The sequence below is a fragment of the Centropristis striata genome, chromosome 3 (assembly GCF_030273125.1).
Source record: "Centropristis striata isolate RG_2023a ecotype Rhode Island chromosome 3, C.striata_1.0, whole genome shotgun sequence".
Taxonomy (NCBI): Eukaryota; Metazoa; Chordata; class Actinopteri; order Perciformes; family Serranidae; genus Centropristis; species Centropristis striata.
This window is the reverse complement of record NC_081519.1, coordinates 19,923,153-19,947,917: the sequence shown is the minus strand read 5'-3', so window position 1 is coordinate 19,947,917 and position 24,765 is coordinate 19,923,153. Positions and strand designations below refer to the sequence as shown.

Sequence of the window (24,765 nt, the reverse complement as noted above, 5' to 3'; positions counted from 1 at the left end):
TGAAAATGAGAATAATGATGGAAAAAGATAATTTCCTACAATATTGTCAAACATATCTCAATTGTAATATCAGTCATCAATAATCACAATTAAATATTTTTTCTCGTGCCTTGCCACTCCAGTGAGCAGTTTCATGTTGGAACTATTTTGCCTGTATCATTGCGCAGAAAGAAGTGTACTCATTGACAAGAGGCTCATGTTCATGACAACAGTATCGGTTTCCATGCTGATATAGTTGCAGGTGCCAAATAGTTCCTACATGAAACTGCTCACAGCAACTTCTGTGGATGATCTTGAGTAACAGGGTCAGGAGAGACAATGTTGTTAGGTTTCTCAAATGGATGTTTTTGGTGATTTGAGCATCTCAAGCCGAGTTCTAGTTTTGTTACATTGGAGAGAAGGCAGCGATCTCTAGGGCTGATAACACTCGACAACTCACACCAAAACCAAGTAATAAATTGCACTACAGGTAAACGATTTTGAGGGATTTGGGGGTGAACCTTTTATTCACCTTTATCATAAGACAGTTATTCTTTTCACAAAAAAGTTCAGTTAGCCACAATCATAACATGTGACACCACAACTGAACCTCAAATAAGACCGAAGGCTGCCAGTTATCTCATCACACCATGACCCTGATGTTAACTCGCCAGAAGTTAAAAATCCAGTAAGGCTTTAACTAACACTGCTGTGAATGTATCAAAAGGCGATCATGTGAATGCCACCTATTTCACAGACTAATCCCAGGAGAGTGAAAAGGAAGAAAAAAAAAAGTTTTCATCTCTTCATCTACCACAGACTTTGCCCACCCTCTATGACTAAGTTATGCCCTGTCATGTAGTCGGAGGCGTCAGATGCCAAGTAGACCACTGCAGCTTGCAGGTCTGTCACTTGAGCCAGTCTACCAGCAGGGATATCTGACAGCCAGCGCTGCACCAGAGGCCTCAGACTCTCCGAGTGGATGAGAGGGGTGTCAACAATCCCCCTGAAAAGAGAGGCAGAGAAAAAAAAACAATGAAATCAGAAGGCATCACAGCTCAGAGCCAGGAGTGACAGCGTTGTTTCAGAGCCACCACTTCGGTGACAAAAATAAACCCAATTATCCTTTGAAGAAAGGGCATGGCATGGCATCTCTGATGATGTTTACCGTGGGACTGCTGGCACATCTCAGGAAGAGCCCGCGGGTACGAGGGGACGTCTGGCATCATTTGCTCAAAGCCTTCGGTTAAGTACTTATTACATGCAACTCCTTCATATTCCTGCTCTGACTCCTGATTGAAATGTGCTTTAACTACTGACGTTGTCAGTATGTAGGCAGGGCTTGCCAGTAATGGTTGCCATGTTGCTGTTAGAAAACATTTTGCAAAATTGGCAACCAATTCTTGGCCTTTGATTTCCACCAGTGACATCCACTTTTTAACAATTTAAAAAGGGGGGCAGCAAACAGCAAAAAATGCAAGATACAATGAATAATTATTTCTATTCGTTCCATTAGTGATATTTAAATACTCGTTTTACAGTCAGAACAATAACTAGACAACACTGCATGTGCACATGCACCTGTTTCACAGAAAATGGCGAAGAGCAGATAAAACGCAAACTACAAAGAAATTAATAGTTAAGTAATTGATATAAGGGGATTGAAAATTGAAACTACTCTTTCAGTTTCAGCAACCAAAAGCTAGTGATTGGTAAAAGTTAGTGTTTGAAAATATCAAAAAATATGTTTTTAGATTTTGTGACTGTACCGACATGCCTTTCTGTCTGTTGTCGTCCACAAACAGCTACTTCCACGACTCTGATAACATATTGGTCAATATAACAGATCTGAGTTTCCTGTTACATAGATTATACCTGTAAATCAACATCCTGCAATTTTTACAACATGATTTTATTAAATCAGAGTTCTGCTTTGTGAAACAGGAGACATTTATGAGAAGAATTGAGTGAATTGTAAAAAAAAAAAAAAAAAAAAAAAAGGATCTTTGATAAAGTTAATTTACATATTAAATAACTAATAATGAGGCACTACAATCTGTTTTCTACTGTTGAAGGAAAAGGTAACCTGTTACATTTAACAGACCCAAGCAACAAAAATAGACACTAACTTATAAGGCAAACATTATTTGACATAATTTGGTATTAATTTTTGTCAACTGCTGAGTCATTAAATCAGAGATCTACTTTGTTGAAAATGACGCTGGTACGCTGGTGGGGTGAAAATTAGCATATCGACTTTGTTTGAGCTGATAGATACCAGTGGTGTAACCTATTTATACAGTCTATGGGTGTAACAGATCACAGTTGAACTGTATTGCCCCACACAGTTTGCATGTGAGCCACACATTATAGAGGGGCTTTTAACTTTCATTTGGCATCCTGATGTAACGTTACAGTAAACACAAGTGTGGTTGCATTCACAGCATTACACATTACATGAAATAATTTTTGTTTGTTTCTTTTTTGGCTTAAACCCAGAAAATTATCCAGTCTGTGAGTCCAAACCGTGATAGGATTCGAACCATGAGTTTTGTGACTCCTGCAGGGTCATTTGTCCCTGGAATGAACGTTGATTGTAACATTTCCCACTGAAGACAGAAGTTAGTGAGTTTTTTTGTCCAGAGGGAAAGTGGTTTGCAACACCATTACTAACAACAAATGCACTTCTCTCCACTTTCTACAATAAAGTATCACAGAGCTTACATTCGAATAAATATGTCAACAAGCCCGCCTGTGTCTAATACGAGCCGACTTGTGACTTTCCACACAATTGACGTGACAGTGACTAAAAGCCGTAAGGCCTGAATCATTGTTCGATGTATCCTGGAGCCTTGATATGGAATTCCAACATTTGGCTAAATTAGCACTTCCAAGGAGCGTGTGACACCTTGGTTAACATATTCCACCTCAATTATATTTCTCTTCAGCTGCCCTGTTATCTGGAACCTTTTGCTGGCAATCAGAGGTACTGTTTTCCCTCAGCCAATTTTCTAGATAATGCAGCTTATCACCGCTGCGGCTAAAGTTGCCAATGGAATCAGGCTCCAGTCAACCTCGTGAGCGCTAATTGTGTCCCTTTTTTATGCATATTTACCGACTGTCACTTCAAAGAAATCAGCGGCCCATTGAGACACCCAGTTAGCGAGGGGAGAGAGAGAGAGAATTGCTTCTTTGCAAATTAAAATTAGCAAACAAGCTGCCGATAAATAAAGCTGAGCACGGCGCGTGTGTGAGGGCTTTGTTCTGGGGCTGTGACTGGGCCTGGCTCGCCGGTGCCACCGGACGGATTTGCTCAGGGATGGCTGGGGCTAAGGGATGCTCCACTTAACACACACACACACACACACACACACACACACACACACACACACACACACAGCCCTTCCTGTGTTCTCCTCTTTTCTTCGCCCTGCTCAGCTTCACAGACAAATAGATACAAACAAGGCGCTATTGTTGCGCCGACACTTGGAGTGAGGTTGCATATTTGATTCCCTAATTGAATAGAACAATTAGAGCAAGTGTTTGGTTGATTCATCCCTCAAGACGTCATCTAATTAAGCGCTGATCTATTGTTTGAGGACTTAAATTAGTGCATCATTCTCAAATGAGGCTCTTCATATGAAAGCAAACACACTAATCACCACTTCCTTTTGTAGCACAACACTCAAAAGGTGGACCAGTATGTTTTGGCACAAAAGGGTAAGAGAAGAAGGCAGAGGCACTTCTAGACTGTTTCAAATGGCTGAGACCACACATGATTTCAGGGGAACCAAACACTTTTAACATTTGGAAATTTCTGAAAGAATTAAATCTTTTTGAGATTCAATGGTAAGCACTTCTGTTCTGTAAACTGCTCAGAAACCACCTTATTGTCAGAATACCTAGGAGAACCATATATCGTCTGAATGCTCTAGGTCTCTAGTTTGTGTTCGTAAAGTTTCATGAGGCTGTGATGATACTAGAGGTCACAACAGGTCATTTTATACGGTGAGGTCAAGGTTAAGAAAATGCTCTCACTACAATGAAATGCTACTATGAAGATTGATGGCTTTCCTACGTATATGTTGTAATAAGAGGATTTCTCAGCAGTTCCCAGAACTCATCAAATTGCCGAAAACAATGCATTTAACCCTTTGATGCAAAACGTGGGTCAAAAATGGGGTCATGTTGTGCATTAGAAGCGTAGTGATACAAAAAGGTTTTTTTTTTTCAAAAATTAAGAAATGAAAACATAAAATGAGGATTTATGATGATCAAAAACAAACTAATTGAGGAAAACCTGGAATACTGAATGATGAAAACAATTTATTGCAAAGATATAGAACATAAAAACTCATACATATCAGGTCACTTTAGACCCATGTTGTGCATCAAAGGGTTAATCCAGAAATCTCCAAAATGTCAAAAGTTTTTGATACCAAATCACTAATGGATTTTTCTATGGTATTCTTGTTTCCACGATTGCCTTAATGCAGTTAAATTTAACAACAAATCCGTAAAACAAATTGTATTAACCCAAGAATTGCTGCAGCAAGATAGGACATAATTGTCCTATGTTGCTGCAGCAATTCCATCATATACTTCCATCATAATGCTGTTACTCTTTGTACACTCTAAACTTTAAGAATGTGAATAGGTGCCTAAAGAAAAACTTGCTCAGTATGAGAAGAACAATTTGACACACAGTGTTGAGCTGCATCACAGATTAATCTTCTGGTTCCCAGCTTTCAACAGAAGTTGACCTGCTATCTCCCCCTAAAGATCTCCTGCCTACCTCCCTCCCTTAAAAAGACAAGGATGCTTTTTGTGGGTTGATTTCTGGTGGTACTGCTTTGTTTCATCTATGTCTGTAGATGCACTAGAGTAGACAGCACTTACGGTGAGATGCAGTTGACCCGCACTCCTCTGTCAATCCACTCTGTGCCCAGAGTCTGAGTCAGTTTGACCACTCCGGCCTTGGACGTGTTGTAGGAAAGCTGCTTCTGTGGATGGGGGACTGCAGGGGGAGAGGATGGAAAGAAAATCAGTCATCCTAAATGGACACAACACAGCGTTTTATAAAGACAACATTAACTGCATCATTAATAATGGTATGCACTTTCACAATTCTCAGGTGGTCATTAAAAATCTTTTCCTTTTTCATTTTTTAACAGAGAAAAAAACCGAGAGTTCCTCTCTCACAAAAGCTGACAACATATACATTTTATATTGCAGCTCATGCGGTTTCTTGTGGATACTACAAAAAAGCTCTTCCATTAGCTGCTGGGGACTCTGAGGATGAGGCCATGTAAAATTAATTGCTTATAATGTCCAGTTATGCTCTGTCCTCAGCAACAAAGACAGGGAGCCATTTGTTTGCCTTGACCATCACAGATGCTGCACACTGCATGGGATAACGGGACAGGGGCTCATTTTCTGCTGGTTGATTAATCATCACAAGGAAGGCTCCAAGTTACATACAACTTTAGTAGTTAACCTCGTCACCCGCCGATCTGACTGCCAAATGGCTTCAGTGTGAGACCGGGGGATGATAAATACCAGCCAGCTGCAGAGAGGCAGGGACCGGTCCTAGGGAGGAAGGGGGCTGTAGCATCCCGCATACATCGCTCGGTTAAAAAGGAGAAAAATGTGCATGGTAGAGGTAAAAGTTGGGAAAATAAGATATAAAGGGTGGGACAGGCTGAGAGTGTGGCGAGATAGCAGAGGATGCTAAGGTTGGGCTGGGCTGGATAAGGGTAGGCTAGGACCTCAGAGGAGCAGGCGAGGAGGAGCAGAGCCCAGGGCTTACACGCAGATTGAAGGTGAAATCCGACTTATCAGGACAGGAAACACAGCTCAAAATGCCTAACAGCACTAATCCTCGCTCAAGACCTGATGATACGGCCCCAAAATACCATTCAGAAAATGCCTTCATCCTTTAAATAAACCTGCATTGATGTTTTTCGCCGTCTTAAAGAGCAGTAATCCCCAGAGAACGGGAAAAGGAGGTAGAAGGAGCGCATTCTCCAAAGCCCTCTTTAACATTCACCCTGCTACTTATTGCCCATTTCAAGTGGGAGAGAAAACATGCTCTTTATCAGGCACGCCTTTACATTTTGAGTTCAAATGATGCTTTCTTTTTCCCAGAATGCCGCGACTGTTGTAATGTACATTACTATGCGGCTGAGATCTGCAGGTATGAGTCACAAATCCCTCAGTAAGGTCATCATGCTGCTGGAAAAAAACCTCATCATATCAACTTGGATATTTCCTGTCTGGGTGTCTTTGAGCTGCTGGCCATTATTCAGAAAAAAAAATGGTGAGAGTGTGTGTGTGTGAGGGGGCGTTAGTGGGCACACACACATTGTATTCAGCAGATGGACAAAAAGCTGTCATTGTGCATTTTAATTGGGCATTTACGGCTGCTTTTTGGGCTTCCACTTGGCTAGAACAGGTCCCATCTGATTACACATTATGACAATATTATAACAGATGTCCAGACCAATAAAGTAAATTCCTGAAGGACTGTACGTAATGTGAGTAATTGATCATTTTTTTATGCTGGCCTCTATTTACCAGCATGCTCCTGTTTTACAGATTGCCCCTGCAGTCGGGACCGGGGCCCATATGGCACAGCGGTTTACTGGCGATTTGACTATACTGCTGATGAAGTGTTGCTGTTCCTCTGGAGGAACCTGTTGGAAGGAGGAACATTATATGCACTGCTTTTACTAGGCTCCCTCACTAAACTCAAAAAAGTGTCTTCCGCTGTTCAAACAAGGCTGCTGGCACAGGCTGGGGTTTTGCCGCTGCACAGGAACCCTCCCTTCCCAAGTTGGACCTCAGGTTGCCTTCCACATCCTCCAGACAGCTCCGCAGAGAGGGGATGTTTATTATGATGCAAAACTGCCTCGGCGAGACGCAATCACAACACTTTTCCTGCTATGCTTACTGTACGCAGGGGTGGATGCATCTCTATAGAACTGTTTAACTGGGGTAAAGTTGCAAAAGAGAAAAGCTGGATAATCCTGTTTTAAAGGAGAAGTTTCTCATAAACAGGAAAACTGTGGCTCTTTTTTTTCTTATTTCAACCCCTATTAATTCTATTCTGACTAGAGCCCAACTGATAGAAGATGTTTGAGACCAATACTGATTTTAGAGTGCAAAGAATTACAGACGTTTTGAACCAGAATGAAAACAGTCCTTTCTATGTGGATTTGGCATAAATGTGACTGTAGTCAGAAGGCTGCTTTCTTAAACAAATAAATATTATTTATTAAAGTAGGTTATTATACATTTTTAAATCAGCGTTTCCCTTTCCATTTTATCGAACCTCAGGCCCCATCTCACTGATGAGGAATTAAGTTAATTCATTCATTTTTGTTTTCAAACAAAAAAATAAATAATTGATAACAAATAAAGCAAACTTGACATTTAATGCTGAAATAGTGGCCCTTATCATGTTAAGTTTAAGCATTTCTTTTCTGATTGGTTTAGTGAAATTATTTTATTGGCTTGTTTATCTTTCAAAGTGCATTTTCCGCTTCAGCTGTAGCTTATGGAGTTGTAGCAAAAGACACTTCAAAAACCGCACTCTGTCTGACAAAAACACGAAAGCAGTCAAAAATACTAACGCCATCATCTGGTGGGCGAGAGCAGCAGACTCCGCCCAGTTCCCACTCAATTTCTTAATTTGTCTTCTCAACCCTCCACACAGTTTATCAAGGGGAAAAAATATTATGATGGTTTACACTGTCAAAAATATTGAAAAATAAACACTGAAATAAAGAATAAATAAATATAAAATAAATATCTAAATAAACATCAATAGTGTATGTTCAGTATCTGTCAATTACGGACTGTTTAAATAAAGAATAAAAATAAACGAAATATCTGAATAAACATTAGGTAAGTTTAGAATCTGTCAATTGCTGACTGTTTAATTACATAAATAAAAATGAAAGAAATAGCTTAATAAAATTCAGTGTATGTGAAGTATCTGTAATAAGCTGACTGTTTAAATAAAGAATAAATAAAAATAAAACAAAAAGCTGGATAAAACCCACTACAGTATGTTCCAGATCGGTCAATTGCTGACTGTTTGGATAAAGAACAATTAAAAATAAATAGCTAAAACAATTTCTCAATCAATTCAAGTTGAATGTTGTGTTTAGTTTTTATATCTGAAAACTGATACTAATAGATATGCAAGAGATGATATGTCTGTGATGGGACGATACGGTGGATAATATCAGCAGTTTGATATATCGGTCAGGTTCTAGTTCTCATGACTTTCAGTCTGATGGTAAAAACTATTTAATGTGATGTGTACTCCCGCACATAGCTGTACAGCACAAATGTATTTAACTCTCCCCTCCTCCTCCTCCTCTCGACCCAACTCTCCACGCCAAATGGAGAGATTAAAAGCAGACATGGAGGAGCTCCAGAGAGGAGGTGGGGGGAATAGAATCATCACTCACCTATTAGACTGGCCATGGAGGCTGTGTTGATAATCTTGCCGTATCCTTGCTCCAACATCACTCGACCTGCTGCCTAAGGCAAGGATTCAGGGGGAAAGAAACACATTAAACACCTTATTATGACACTGATATGCTTCCAAAAGCCTGAGCACGGATCAACACAAAAACATGGGGTTTATCCTCGGACACAGAAAGAGTGGTTGGACAGCATTTGGGTGGTAGGGTGTATATGATAGAAACACATATATGTGCAGTGTATTGGTGTCTGACAGGGATCATTTCTAACTTATTGTAGGAACTACAGAGAAGCTACCGCTAGTTGGACCATCATAATTAGGTCATACTGTAACAGGTAAAAGAATACATGGTCAAAGATACATTTTAGGCCATTCTTCTATCAAATTGATGGCAGAATTTACAGATATATTTACAATTGGAAATCAAATTCTCCATGTTTATTTTTTGATACAGCATACATTACTCAGGATTATTTTTTGAGTATGAAACACAGGCTTTACCATAATAACTCTGCAGCTTTGCATCATTTCTACATGCTGCAAGTTTGCTTAATTAATGCCAGTTGGTGAAACATGTGAATCTTTTGGATAAATTTAAGAATTAAGTGTTCATTTCTGACTGCAGAAAATTCTCCTGATTCCAAAGTATCAAAACAACAGGAGACATTATAGGGTAAGAACTTAAATTAATAGATTTCACAATAAAAATTATTCTGTTGATTATTTACATTAAGACACTTTTTTATTGTATTACAAGTTTATGTTTAAATATGCAAATGATGCATTATCTCATTAAAAATGTGCTTATTTCATTAAATTAATCAGAAATCTGAATATTGGATAAAACCATTTTCAAAATTCCTGTTTCATTTTGTTGACGTATAAGAGTCAAGTGTTTTTACAGAGAACTCTCTTTTTATCACTCCATAAACCAGAAAATACTGTCAACAGACATATAACTATCATTTCCGCCATTTTTTTTTAGTTATAAAATGTACTTTAAATCAGGCTTTGAATGATAAATGAATAAAAACGGGTCAAACCTCCAAAATACAGATAAGAATTAAACTTGAAAGTTTAGTGCATTTAAGTGTTACTTAGGTGGAGATTGTTTTGTAAAATTCCATACATTTTGCAGACACTACAGGTGAATTGGGTAAAAACAATAAGTAATTAATAGATATCATCATGAAACTTCCCCAATTATTTACATTAAGACATTTTTTAAATAGTTTTCTGAAATGTTATGATTAAATATGGGAAGGAGGCATTATGTAATATTAACGTTTGAAGAACTCTACAGATACTGATACACAAGTGTAGTAAAAAAAAACACCTAAATGTTGATTTTGGTTGCTGTATTTCCACTAGACTGAAAGAAGACTTGTTATTGAAGCAAAATATCATTGAAATTCAAAATGTAACCATATCAAAGTTGATGTGTTCTATAACAATTAAATTGCTTTAAACACACACTCTTTACTATCTCTGCTTTATGTGCTGTTGTGTGTTAAAGATAGAAGTTGAGTGTGATTGTGTTGAGTAATTTCACAAAGCTGGAAAAAATACATTCATATTAAAGCAATGATGAGTATGTCTTTGTCTAGTAAATCTAAGTAGACTTCCACAACATTCATTCAAGACTTCCATTACATTTTGTTTGGATTATTTTTGGAGGTAGCAAAAATAAAAGTTGAATTCAGTTTTGATTTAATATTTGCACTTTTTACATCACACAGACACACACTGTAGCAGACAGCACAGGTGATACACACCTGACAGCACATGAAAGTCCCTCTCAGGTTGACGTTAAAGGTTTGGTCCCACTCCTCTAGACTGGTGTCTTCACTGGCTGAGTTCATGTTGATGCCAGCGTTGTTGCAGCCGATGTGGATCGCCCCCCATTTGGAGACAATACTGTCAATCATCCTCTGGACATCTTGTGATCTGCTGATGTCAGCTGTGATGGGAATGGCATTGATCCCTGTATCCAGAAACAGTGAACATGTCTGTTATTTTACCATTGTGCATAATATAAGAAATTTAAATCTTTGGGACATTTAAAAGCTTTTAAAAAAACATATTCTTAAAGTTCACCCTAATACTAACCCTCATCCTGCAGACTGTGGTGCCTGCTAATTACCCAGAGGTTCACTTCTTATGAGAACTCACAGATGCTTCATTCTATCATTCCAATTTCTCACGACTTTGTCAGTCAGCCTGTTCTTTATGATTCATATCATCATTTTCTCTTCCTGTTTTAGTGTTGTTGTTTTTTTAAATAACAATGTATATGGGTTCTGATATTCAAATATGCAATTTAGACAGTATCATATGCTACGTTGCTCAGAACATGCTACAACATATGTAGACGCAAACAAACAAATTGTAGTAAAATAATCACCTAATTGTGTATTTTGGGCCCCAGTCAGAAGCAAGTTTTAGAGTTAATAGATGGAAATGTTTATTGAGTTTGTATTTACTTGAAATTATTGAAAACTAGAGGATACCAGCACCAAAAGACGATAAATTAGCTTTTAAAGTAATCCTGTGGATTGTACAAAGCTGCAATTAATATTAAAGATAATATATTTTTTTGTCTTACACAATTTACAAATGAACTGCAAATTTCCTGAAATAATAGCAATACTTAAAATCTGTTTTTTGTTTTGTTTTGTTTAGATGACATTACTTATGAAACTGATAGTGGTTTCAAAATAAATAAAAACACTTTTTTTTAACACATAATAGTTGTTTCTTTCTGTAGTTTATTCCCAGTAAACCTTAATATGTTAGTAATTGAGGAGTTATTTTTCTTTTAATTCTTTTTTATTTCATGTAGAAGACATGTCATTCTTTCAGAAGAAAACCACACACAAGGATGAGGAAGGAACATGTTCAAAGGAACATGTTTAACCTGACACAATGAATCTTGTGCTTTAGTATGCTGCCATCTGCTGGTCAAACACCCAAAAATTAGCTCACTGACAATTTATGACATTTGGCTAAACTTTAAAGTGCACAAACACAGTTTGAATGTATTCATGGTTTGGTTGAAGATTGTACTACCAATTAATTGGTTACTACTGAGAGGAGCATTCATCCATCTGTTGAGTCCTGCATGTTTTTACAGTTGTCTCATTTTGCCTCAGGAGGCTTGAAATATGACAGTTTTCTACCGTGTGAATTCCCCCTGTGGTTACCGCTGACATCTGTTTTTTGAGGGTTACAGCAACATTCTTCTGGACTTTCACAATCAACGCCTGAGGGGAGTTCATTACAAGAGAAACAGAAAGCTAGCAACAATAAATACGCAAATATATATATTTATTTTTTTCTGAAATGGAATATACAAATAATTGAATTATTAAAACACACTGTGTCCATTATACCTGTAGCTGTTAAAGGAGAGGAAGAGAGCTGTGTCAGGTTGTCACAAAAGATGAAATGGAAATTAATTTGATGTTTTTTTTGTTTATTTAAAGTTTGTGATAATTCATTAAATTCAGTTTTATTGATAGCCCAGAATCACAAATTTGCCTCAAAGGGTTTAACAGTCTATACAGGATATGACATCCTCAAAACCCCCTCAACCCTCGCACTGAATAAGGAAAAACTCTTCAAAAACCCCTTTAACTAGGAAAAAAAGAAGAAGAACCCTGAGGCAGAGCAGGGATCACCCTCCAAGGACAGACAGATGTGCAATAGCGAAGAGTAAAATGACAGTAACTTTAACAGGTATTGTGAGAATCATGTTTGAAAACTATTGTACAGTATACAAAAAGTATTTTAAAGAAACCTGTGGGTATCAGTGGCAGAAGACAATTTGCAATTGATGCAACGATAATGCCGCAAAAATAAGCAGTAGTTTTAATATTTTTTACTTTTCTTTTATTTAAGTGGGTTTTATTTTACATCTCATATGCAATATATGCATTCTATTTCTATCATATTTTACAATGTGTTATTTCCGATCTTATCATGGCATTCAGTCTTCTTTTCATGTTCATTCTATGTCTTTTTATGCATCTAAGTTCCTTATAGTGAAGCACATTGTGCTGCACTATTTGCATGAAGTTTGCTATGAGTTGTGTCAGGATTCTTCAAATCCATGATTCAGTCATAATTCTATGTAATTTTGATTTAAACATTTTTTACCAGCACTGAAGATCATGCCATTGTAAGACTTGATTTGTAAAGATAAACAGATCATTAGTTTTCTAACCTGACAACTGTTTTCAAATTCTTCTTTAAGAAGACAGGCAACATAGTCTCAAGTGTGATATTATTGCCAGGTGTGTGGAATGTACCAAACTAAGGATATATGGTAAAATCTCTTGATTTTGCCAATCCTTAGAAACCTAGAGCATTCAGGGGATGGATGGCTTTCCGCGGTTTCAACAATAAGGTTCTTTGCAGTTTCGAGAACACAAGTGCTTGCCATCTAATCACTGAAAAAATGCAGTTCTTCAAGAAAGTGTCAAAATTCTTTCACACGAAATCACAGCATGATTTTTTTATGGTGTTCCTCAAGGTCTTGGTGTGTTAATGTGATGTGTCATGATTTTGAATCTGTGTGACAAATGCTGTCAATCTAAAAAAAAATAGCTGCAACAACCTATGAGACTTAACTAAGTATGTGGATGGGCTTCATATTCATATCAAAATGTTCTTAGCCCTTTTACACTTCAATCATTTTAATTCACTGAATAATTTATCTTCAGGTTCTAGTTTCAGATGGTGTACACCACTTCTATGTGGCATCTGCTGTTGACTTGCTATCTCCCCCTAAATATCTACTGCACACAACCCCTGGTTCTATATCAAAGGGGATAGAATGCAAAGTGGTTCTAAAAGCCTTTACCTTTAAGGAAGAGCTCTTCAGCCACTGCCTCAGCTTTCTTTTGGTCCAGGTCTACCACAGCAACCTTGGCACCGGCCTCACCCAGAGCATGAGCGAATGCTCGGCCTATGCCCTGCCCAGCACCCGTCACGTAGGCCACCTTTCCATCAAGACGCATCCGATCGAGGATGGAGCGCCCCTTGACCCCGCGGAAAACTTCATCATCTGTTATTTTACTCTAGTTCAAATAAACAACAGATGTGATCATTACGAAAAATGCTATTATTATAGAAAATTCAGTACTGGCTCAGTGAAGTTATCTAAACAATACCTGTGAGCTGTCAGAAGCCACAGGTACCCGGCGGATGACACTGATGCCGTCTCTAAGAGGGATAATAACCTTTAAAACAAGAAGGATATTGTTGAAATAAAAAAATAAGGATACTTGTCAAACACATTCAGTAGCATTGGGACTGACCTGCTCCACTCGGGGATCGTCACACACAAACTGGTTGAATCTTCTCAGTGCCAGTCCATTGCTATCCGTAGTGTCTTTAAGGTAAACTTTAGCTTTGAACAGGGAGTTATCAACACATATGACCCCTTGCAGTCTCAGCAGACTGTTGTCCAGAATAAAGTTGTAGTAGTTGATGTAATTCTCCTTGTCAGCATCAATGAAGACCATGTCAAACTGCTCACCTGCAGCAGCCAACTCCTGGAAGAGACACAGAGTTGTTAGGATGCTGGCCAGGTGCCCTACAGCCTGTTCACTTAACACCAAAGAAGAAGAGTCAGTGTTAACCCTTTCCTGCTTTCATTATGAAAAGCACCCGGCAGAAACTGCAATTGTAAATGTAAGTTTTTCCATCCGTAATTTTCCAGAGGCTCTTTTAAAGATGACCAAATCTTCACTGAGTTTTATTTTCTCTCACCTTTAGGGTGTCCATGGCAGATCCAGTCTTCACGATAATCTTCTTGCCATGTGGAGACTTGTCGAAAATGGGCTGAGTGAAGGCTTTGAGGTACGGCTCTAACTCACAGGCTACTAAGCAGCCATCCTCAGGAAGCCCTTCAGCCATGGACAGTGCACCGTAGCCAGTGAACATCCCGATCTCTAAAACCCTCTTAGCCTGACTCATGTGGATCAGCATCTTCAGGGTCTGGCCTGCAGAAAATACACACACAGCAAGTTATCACAATATCCCTGTATTGCTTGAATTATGGTACACATGTTTCCATGTGATTTTATTACCTAAAATTGCTTAATGGAGAAAAATGAATAAATAAAGCATTAATAAGTTAAAGGGAGAAAGGGGAGGGGTTTGTATATTGTTACCATATGGCAACAATGAGCAATTGTCCCATAAAATCTAAATTTTCACATTTAATTCACTTGCATTCATTCAATATCATTAATGTCATTATTGTTCATCAAATTGTTTTTATTCTTGCTTTTGTTAGGAGATCAACAAGGTCTTCAACCAGGGTGTCGGGAACTTTGGGAACAACATAAAACAACATAATGTAATCTCATTTTAGTATTAACTTCTTTTTTTCGGCTCCAAGCAGTACTATGTAGGGCTGACATCAACAGAGGGCACTCTGGGACACTTCTTCAGGTCCTGACATCCAAAGTTCCATTTAAAATGTTAAATGAAAAGACCCCCTCTCCCTCCAAATAAGTCCAACTCAACATGCATGTAAATTTGGAGTTGAACATGTGACGGAGGAATGCACAGTGCATGTAGGGGGCGTGGCCTCAGCAGTCCGCAGTGTGCTATGTGCATGTGATTGAGGAATAGCAGAGACATTCAAGTTTCAAGCATGAAATCTGGTTGCTTAATCAAGATTATGCTGTTTGAGTTTAATGCCGTTTTCAATAAATTGCCTACCCTACACTTTCGAAGCTCTACTTACAAACAGGTTATGTTCCACCAAAGCAAAATGAGAATACTTGTAATTTTCCCCCCAGTCTTAAGATTTTGTTCAGGAGTTTATATTCCGATAAATTCCTGTTTCCAACTTTGACAATTCCTGGAATTTTGCAACCCAAATAAAAAAGTTCTAAACTCTGAACCCCAACCAGTCACTTCCATATTTGCATATACTGTAGTTGCCATATGGAAAACGAATTCATTCATTCATTCATTCATTTTAAAATAAATGTGTCATATTTTAAGTAAATCTAATGCAGACAATTAAAAGTTACATGCACCAGATAGTGATAAAACAATTTATTGAAGGAATTTTACTTGAATATCGAATAATTAGTCAACTTTGGGAGCCCTCTGATCATGACCCTCTCAGTGTCACATGTCCATGGAAAAAAAATGCAAACAGGATTTCCTGATCATGCATCGGATCAATTACTAGTCATAAAAGACCCCCTTTTCACAGGTAAACAGTAAACATGGGCGTTCTATAACTGCCTTTTACAAACATTAAGATAAAGAAATAGTTGCAATAGAAACAGCATGCAACAAATGGATTAAAAAAAGTGAATATAAAATCCAAATGTCCAACCTTCAACATGTCCTGTGATGCACTCTTTAGGAAGCCGGAACATGGTCCTACCCTCCTTGTGCACTTGATCCCAGTCATGGCAAATTGTCTTTCTACAATGAAGCACAAATGAAAATATAAACATCTCACACATTAGTGTTTTAAGCTATAAATGACCCTATAAGTGACCTACTTATACAGCTCTGCCAGAGGTTCGCTCTCCTGAGTGGTCATTTTCTCCAGGTAGTCATCGAGGCCGCTGGCTATGTCCAGAGCCTTCTGCAGCTGACCTTTCAGCTCCTCCGGCACATTGGCACTAGCTGCGGCTGTGTCCTTAGCTTTTGTTAGGAGATCCACAAGGACTTCCACTGGGGTGTCAGGAACTTTGGGAACGACAAAATGTAATTTTAGTTTAGTAATTAACTACTTTTTTTCGGCTCCAACAGCAGAACTATGTAGGGCTGACATCAGCAGAGGGCACTCTGGGACTTCTTCTGGTCCTGACCCAGGCTAAACCTGTTCTGCTCAGTGTTTGACGACTGTTCTTGACAAAGATCTATTATCTGTCTACCACTTACAACAAAAAAAAAAACAAGTGGAAATATATTTTACGACTTTCTTTCAAGATCTGAAACAAAAATGAGTAACTTGCTACTTGAAGAAGATTCTGCAGACATTTCTTCTGTATTTATTGAGAACTACCTAAAGTGTTTGCATACGTGTATGAATTTGCATATAGACGTGTTAAAGCTGTGTATGTGTTTATGCACTACATATATGCATTTATCTTGAGATCACTGAAATATGCAGACAACCAATTAGTGGCATTATATTACTTGTTTTATTTACTTGTACTCCATAACAGAATGGCTGTCTTGTTTGTTTGTCTGTTGTTGCTGTTGTTTTCTTTCTGTTTATCCTTCAGGATGGGTGTGATCTGATTTATATTATTTGATGACTGTTTGGTCTGAAATACCCATTAGTTTACTTAAACCCAGACATGTCATTTCCTTAGTCCTACACACACTCCAAGGGTCAAATATATGCATTTATCTTCAAATGAGAAATTAGTAAAACCATGCAGTTGATGGACTATGGCTGTCCTATAATTCAATATGATAATTCATCGTATATTTCAATATATTGTCAATAAATCATATATTGAGATATTGTGATACACATTACAACCCCAATTTCAAAAAAGGTGTGAAGCTGTGTAAAACGTTAATAAAAACATAATCCATCAAATTCATAATTTACATTTACAAAAATTTGTGAGTCAATGAATATACTGTATGTCAAAAAGCATCACATACTAACTCAAATAATAATTAGTGGAGAATAATGTGTAAACTTCCACTTGGAACGCCAATATTCGTCAAAAAAAGTTTTTTAACAGGAATTTGCAGTTTTTTCTTCGTTTCTTCATTCATTCAGCTTTATGGTTCAACTCCTGTACCTATACCCAATAATCATCCATATGGGAATATTACAGTGAAGTTAAATCAAACTATTTTCTATCTGCTCAGCATTTGAGTGCATGCATGCAACAAGTGCATACTTGGAAATATGTATTTCCACTTTAAACTGTTGTTGTTTTTACAGTATTATTCCAAAAGCAACGTGAAATGGTTCCTTTCTAAATAGTGAGTTTATGTTAACGTCTATAAATTATATATCCATATGCACACACATTATGCAGGCGACTTTTTCCATTAATGTATACATTTTTTCAGCATAAAAACGTTTTGTGAAGACCATGAGCTGACAGCAGCCTCTGTGGTAACATAACGTTACATGTGTTGTGATGAATGAGGGGCAGATTCACACTGCACTCCGCCGGAGTTCACTTTCTAACGTTATGTTACGTATTTGACCTTTATGAAATTCACTGTGATCCTGCCACAACGCAAAAATTAGTTAATATAATCTTACCTTTTTCGGCAGACATGGTGCGCGTTAATGGGCGTGACGCTTCGGCAGCTGTGAGCCTCAGTGGACTTTGTTATATTTTACACAGTCTATGGTTATATCACTACTACTATGCAAAGTGTTCAGTGAGGGGAGTGACTGGTGGCTTGCACAACAGGCGAAAATGCTCATAATCAAACAGCACCTGACATGTGCTCGGTACATGTCTGTGACCATGGATTTTCATAACAAACCGCGTTTCTCAGATCATTCACATCCAGTCAAGGAGCATTCAAGATGAACCGATTCATTAAGTTCATTGACGTACCTAAAATGCCCGATGGGTTAAATTAAATTTGGTAAAGGGAAGAAAGCGAAAATATTAGATAGCTGCATTTAATTTAAGAAACTAAGCAGGACTCTGTTGAGTTAATAAGGACATTATTTTGGGGGTTTGGATATGAACGAGTCCCAAAATGATTCAAGTTTGCTGTTACCTCGAAAGAAAAACAACAGTATTCTCCCAAAAGCGACGTGAAATGGTTCCTATGTAAATAGTGAGTTTATGTTGACGAAATTATATATTCATATGCACACACATTATGTAGGCAACTTTTTGCATTATTGTATACATTTCTTCAACATAAAACCGTTTTGTGAAGACCATGAGCTGACAGCAGCCTCTGTGGTAACATAACGTTACATGTGTTGTGATGAATGAGGCACAGACACACACTGCACTCCGCCAGAGTTCACTTTCTAACGTTACGTTATGTTAATGGGCATGACGCTTCGGCAGCTGTGAGCCTCAGTGGACTTTGTTATATCACTACTAAAAAAAGATTTTTTTTAAAATCACAACTACTATAAGTGTTCAGTTAGGGGACTGGCTGGTGGCTTGCACAACAGGCGAAAATGCTCATTATCAAACAGCACCTGGAATGTGCTCGGTACATGTCTGGACCCATGGATTTTCATAACTTATATTTTCATAACAGACAAAATACACCCAGGGCCCCGTTCCAAATAGAAGGTTCAACAACCTCTGAGTCTATCCATGAACACTGAGTTGATTTACCCTCGATGGGAAGCTCTGAGTTTTCAGAACAGCTGATTTGAGTTAGATCAATCAACTCAGAGGAGGTTCTACAGCGTGTACCTCTACTATAAAAGGCAGCATTAATGGAGCCGCGATATAACGATTCACCATGGCAACAGCTAAAGCAAATGTTTGAATTGTAAATCCTCACGCGAACGTACGGAAGCGGAGAACGGCAATGTATTTTTTTTTAAAAGAAATCATACACCATTATCTCTTGTGTGTGTGTGTGTGTGTGTCTGATAACAAATTAATTATTTCATTATCTCGATATAACAAAGATCGTTTTATCTTATAACGAATGAAATAAACTTAGGTTTTGAGGCTTAATTAGGCTGTTTTGAGGGAAGTGCCTGAGGCACGATACAAAGGGAAGCAAAATGGAGCATAAACAAATTGTTTTACCTCATTAACTTTAATGTCTGAAACACACAATGGGATTGTGCATAGATGCTGACTGGGGTTAAACAGTGTAGATATAAGGTCTGATGGAATTATATTGTGAAGAGACTGCCACATGCCTACTTAATATTCGCGTTGATGGTTCCACTTAAAATTCACGTGACCGTGATCATGGTGTCTTGAGGCAGCATAAACCTACCTAATGTGTATATAATTGCACCTGGATGCAAGAATGACATAAACACTGCCTACTGTGTGTCTGGAAACTGGCTGTCAGCAGTTCATTTCACTACATGCAGTGTAGTGACGTTGCACTTATAAGCTATATTGTAATGTTAGTTGCCAAGTCAGATGTGTGTGTCTGCGTGAGTCTGCGAGACTGTCAACATGTCTTCGATTTGTGACAGGAGCTAATGTTGACTGTGTGGACAAAATAAGCATAGTGTGCATTTCCGCGCCACGCAGACACACACGCCGCGTTGAAGTCAACTGTATTTAATCCAAGAAATTAAACATTCAAGCAAAGGTTACAATTTAACAATGTTAAAAGATACATGCATGTAGTGTGTGTTTTCACTCAGGAATATGAACATTAAAATACATTTAAAAGCACCAAAAACTCACAGTTTTAGCCCTAGCATTATTAATGGCTGCATTCACTTCAGGTGTGTCAGTTTCAGAGCCTTGCTGGGCATCTAAGGCTGCGTTCAGACTGCAGGCGAATCTGATTCAAATCAGATATGCAAGTGTCCAAATTGGATATGGCTCTGTTCAGACTGGGCCACATTATTGACTGCTCTGACAGGTTGCCATAGTAACGGCATCAGAGCGTCTGACGTCGTCACGGCGTCTGACGTCATATAATTGCGACAGCGACAAGAAGAACAACAACAAATATGATGGAGGCAGGTCACCTCAGTATATTGGCCTTATCACTGTCCAATAGAGGTGCAGAACATCTCAGACGCACCAGGGGAGAAACCGGGGCGGATGGACGCCCCCGTCGGGCCCGCATGAGTCGGGCGCGGCTGCCGGTGGACACCTCAGCTGTGTCCCAATGTCAAGGATCCTTCCTTGGTAGGATCCTTCCTTCAGAGTCGGGTCCTCCGAAGGCAATGCAAGAGTCCTTCCTTTGACTGGTGTAATGCACAAATGGGACAGCCTTCGGAGTGTGCAGCTGTGCGTCATTGCGTAATTGGACGTCCTGCTTAACTTCAGCGCTGCTCTCGGCCCTTTGACTAAGATCAAGTGAAGTATCTGTTCTTATCAGTTTATTAAAAAATGAATAAATAAATTCAGCGCCGCAATTTCAAAATCAGTTCACGACATGAATGTGTCTCTGGCATCAGCACTCGTGACACATATTTGTGAAAATGGAAGAAGATGCTTTAAGGTTGAATCTCCACGATTTATCAAGTAAAAACCATAAAGTGGATTAAACCTGAATATTTAACTGATCCTGGCTGAATTCGGCCGCTACTTAGTGCCATGAATGCAGCGGCGCATAATTCATCATGGAAATATGTTCTGTGATTTTTTATTTTTTATTTTACACTACAGTACAATAACAGTTATTTATAAATAACAATAACGGATAATATCGGACTTTCGGTCCCTGTAAACACAATAAAGAAATGTATAACTTTCTGAATGGCACAGTTGCACATAGTACATCATCATCGGACACATATAAATTAATAAACAATAACTTTAGCGACTGAGATGGCATTAATTAACTTAACTGGCAATGTATCAAGATGACGTTTATTATCTTTAAGCTTAATATTCTGGCATATGCTTATTCATATGTTTTTGCTTGACTTTGAACACACGTTTTGTAAGTTATGTGACAACATTCAGTGTAAACTGAAAATATCTACATATTTAAAAGCATATTGCGCCGCCGGCGTCGCTGTTTCTACGCTCGCCATTTTTAAATCTCCCGGTAGACCGGTGTGCGCAATGCTTTATGGGTAATGGGAGCGCACGGAGGATACACACATGCATCCTTGGAATTTGGGCAAAAGAAGGACTCTGTCCTCTGGAGCATCCTCGACATTGGGACAGTCCTTCGGCGGATGTCGATGACGTGGCATCCTTCAAATCCAGCCGTTTGAGCATCCTTCCTTGACATTGGGACACAGCCCTCGTCTCCGTGCTGCCGGCGCGACGCCGCGTAGAGTGACGTCACGGACAGTCAAAACCGATCTGAGTGTTTGGAGCGGTTCAGACTGAGACGCATCTGTCCAAATGCGTCTCCCGAAGGTGGTTTCGATCCGGATTTCATGTGATTTGTGACTGTTCAGACTTCAAAAGAGCCATCCAGTTCCAATCTGGATGGGCTAAAAATCGGATTTTGGCTGGCAGTCTGAACGTGGCCTAATAGAGCAGCTACTGCTGTGATGTGCATTGGGTAAAAAGTCAAGTGAAACTAAATTTGATTAACTGTAAGTGAGGAAAATGTTTGACCTTATCAATATTACTTAACCCACTTATGAGATTTAGGTTTAAAAGTGTCAGTTTACAATGAAATCAAAAATGCATGTTTTCTTACCTGTAGTATTTATCATTCTAGATTTGGAGATTTTTTCAATTAATGAAGGTAAGATAATCTTCCATGTTGGCTTCTTTATTCAGCCCCAGAGCTCAGTTTGCATGCAAGTACACTTATTGAAACATCCAGTATAAATGAGCAGCATTAACTTTTATGTGTTTTATTTACTTTTATGTCTTACCAGCAGGACCAAAAACCAAGAGATTGTCTAAAAGAAAAAAATATCTTCTTTGAGCTGATAGGAACATTATTATTATTATCATTTTAATTGATCTAGAGTTATAAAGTGTTTGCAACTTTGGCCAGAAGAAACACATTTCTAGGTCTAAGAGGGGAGGTGGGAAGAGACGAGGTATGATAGGAAGTAGACACTGGTATCAAACATTTCGTGGCCTTGCTCTCCATGACAGTCTCACCATGCTGGGTCAAAAAGAACTGTTTTTCATCTCTGTCTGCTCTTTTTATCTGTATTTTTATGTAACATTCAATTGAAGGCCGTGCTGTTAACTGGCACCAAGCTCTGGTGCACCAGCTGTGTCCACCTGGAAACGGTGTTACCTAAAGAGATTTCTATCCTCCCCAGATCATTATAACTCTGGTCACTCATCATACCTATACGAGCATATATTCACGTGAATTCAAGTTGATGTGTGTTGATAAAAAGCATTTAAAAAACTTGCTTGACTTTAAGTATTTTAGTACTAGGTTATATATTGAACGGTTATACAGACTATCATGAGTATTCAAGTTTGACAGCACAAGCAATCATGTACAAACAGAGTCACATTATACTCTACAGCTGATAGGGACAGAGTTCCATCACCAAGGTGGCTCGGGGAGATCTGACAAAATTCCTTGCTTGAGCCAAGCTTTTATACAGTAAAGTTGATGGTCTGTGACACATATGATGTTGTTTACAGAGGAAACAACTCACCCCCCACTCCCAACAGCAGATAAGTTAGGGAACATGCTTATGTCATGCTTAGGTCAGCCATTGTATGTGTACATCTGTATTGATCCAAACAGGTCGACATGTTCCCAGCAGTGATGCAGACACTGCTGACATGAAAGAGTTGTTACAATTATATCTTATTACATTAACACATCTGATTACACCCCCCCCCCCCCCCCCACCCCAACATCCCCCACTTTTTCTCATTTTTTAAATTACAAAAACAAACAATTAATCTTAACTTGCAAACTCTTAGAGCAGAACTCTTAGAAATTCACTAAAATTCAGAACATCACATCATTAACTCTAAGTATACAAGAAGAATCACTAGGAAGGCTTTTTGGTGACACACAACCTTTAAGTTCATCATCACTACCAAAGCTATCTGGATAAGGAGGAACCCATTCTGGAACAGGGTACAAATCAGGTGTGCCGGTGTGTTGAATAGAGACATAGGTTGTAACAATTTTCTTGACACAAATCTTAGATAGAGCTACAACAGGGGTGACAATGACCATAATCAAATTTATGCCACCTATTATCAAAACCAATCCTTTAAGAAGAGAAGCTCCCCATGATCCTACCCAGGGCTGCATCCCCCAAAGGGATTCCTCGTTATCACCTACGAACCGACGAGTTAAGTCAGACCAAGTGGGCATATACTGACATATCCAATAATTAGAAACATTCCTTTTGCTGGCAAACTCAGTCATGATAGTCTGTGCAAGGTTATTATGTTCATGAGGTGGTGTATGGGTTGGGAGCTCTCTTAACTCTAGGCTTACTTTACATGTGTAATGCCATTCTAGTTGAGTCGGGTAAGCAGGCTCTGTGTCACAGTCTGTAGATAGACCGCACCAGAATGGATAGCTAAGGGTCACAGAACAAGTGTCATTTGACTGACACTGAGTCCTAACTTGTTGTGAGTTTAGTGCTGATCAGTGACCTAAAAATGGTTTACTTTGCCGTAGTTCGTATACGTTGCAATTTCGACTCCCACATCGTTCTTTTAGACATCTAAAGGAAATCACCCCTGGGCTCCAAGTTGATTGCAGTTGAAGGCTTACTGTCTGGGCTTGTCCAAACTCTGCCCTTCAGGGCAGCACCAGAACGTTTCCGTAAGGAATGCTCCTCTGCTGTGGCGAGAGAAGTGTGGGAAGATCAGCATATGAACTAGGATCTGTTGGTTAAGACAGCAGTTGAGTGAGGGTAAAAACAAGTTAGATGAGGCTTCTGCCTTTGCTGCTGTATCTGCTGATGCATTTCTCACAGAAATTGGATCGAAAGAAGAGGTGTGAGCATCACATTTAACAACAGAAACAGCTTTGGGTAACAAAATGGCGTCCAAAAGAGCCGAAACAAGGATGTGGTGTCCAATAGGTTTACCAGATGATGTTAAAAACCCTCTTTGTCTCCACAGAGACCCAAAGCCATGTACCACTCCAGTGTAGATGTTGACAGTTTTGTCTTCAGCTAGTCTACATGCTTCTGTGAGTGCCATCAACTCTGCTGCTTGTGCAAAGAGGTGTGAAGGAATCCTGCCTCTAGCAAGTGTGTCATGTTATGAAACCACAGCGAATACAACCTGACAACTGCCTGTTTCAGGTGAGCGAGAGGCAGAGCCATCGACAAATAGTTCAAGATCCGCATTGGGGAGAGGTGTGTCCAAAAGATCAGGTCTTGGTGCATGTCTTTTGCAAGACCTCAACACAAACATGAGGCTCTCCATCGTCTGCCTTTTTAAAAAGAGCAGCTGGGTCAAGAACCTTACAATGTTTCACAGTGATGTTAGACAGGTCCAACACTGTTGTGTGGTAGCTCAGCCACCTTTGAGCAGAGAGATGATTTGATTTGAAATAGTGCTACATGCAAGACTGATAGTTATCCTGAAAAAGACACAGTAACCTCAGTGTTTTCTTTTTGAAGATCTGTAGATCCAGAATAGGTCATTGCGTTTTCTCCTCCAGACTTTATTTAAACACTGTAGACTGTAGACTGTATCTCATACTGAAGTTTGCTGCCTGGA

The 24,765-nt window shown here is 38.9% G+C and overlaps 1 protein-coding gene across 2 annotated transcripts; it reads right to left on the bottom strand.

Annotated features, from left to right (window-relative positions):
- Nucleotides 1–477: 477 nt before the first annotated feature.
- On the bottom strand, nucleotides 478–21,842 carry zgc:113054 (uncharacterized protein LOC541322 homolog). 2 transcript variants are annotated; one of them, XM_059329626.1, is made up of 11 exons: nucleotides 21,788–21,842; nucleotides 16,015–16,204; nucleotides 15,843–15,934; nucleotides 14,252–14,484; nucleotides 13,798–14,034; nucleotides 13,651–13,719; nucleotides 13,341–13,557; nucleotides 10,252–10,460; nucleotides 8,460–8,532; nucleotides 4,879–4,996; nucleotides 478–985 (listed from the first exon to the last, which is right to left on the bottom strand). In XM_059329626.1, the coding sequence occupies exons 1-11, from the start codon at nucleotides 21,801–21,803 to the stop codon at nucleotides 790–792; spliced, it is 1,650 nt and encodes a 549-aa protein (XP_059185609.1). In that variant the 5' UTR covers nucleotides 21,804–21,842; the 3' UTR covers nucleotides 478–789. The 2 variants fall into 2 exon arrangements, with proteins under 2 accessions (XP_059185609.1, XP_059185608.1); XM_059329625.1 differs by lacking the exon at nucleotides 21,788–21,842 and adding an exon at nucleotides 17,757–18,358.
- Between the last annotated feature and the right edge of the window lie 2,923 nt (nucleotides 21,843–24,765).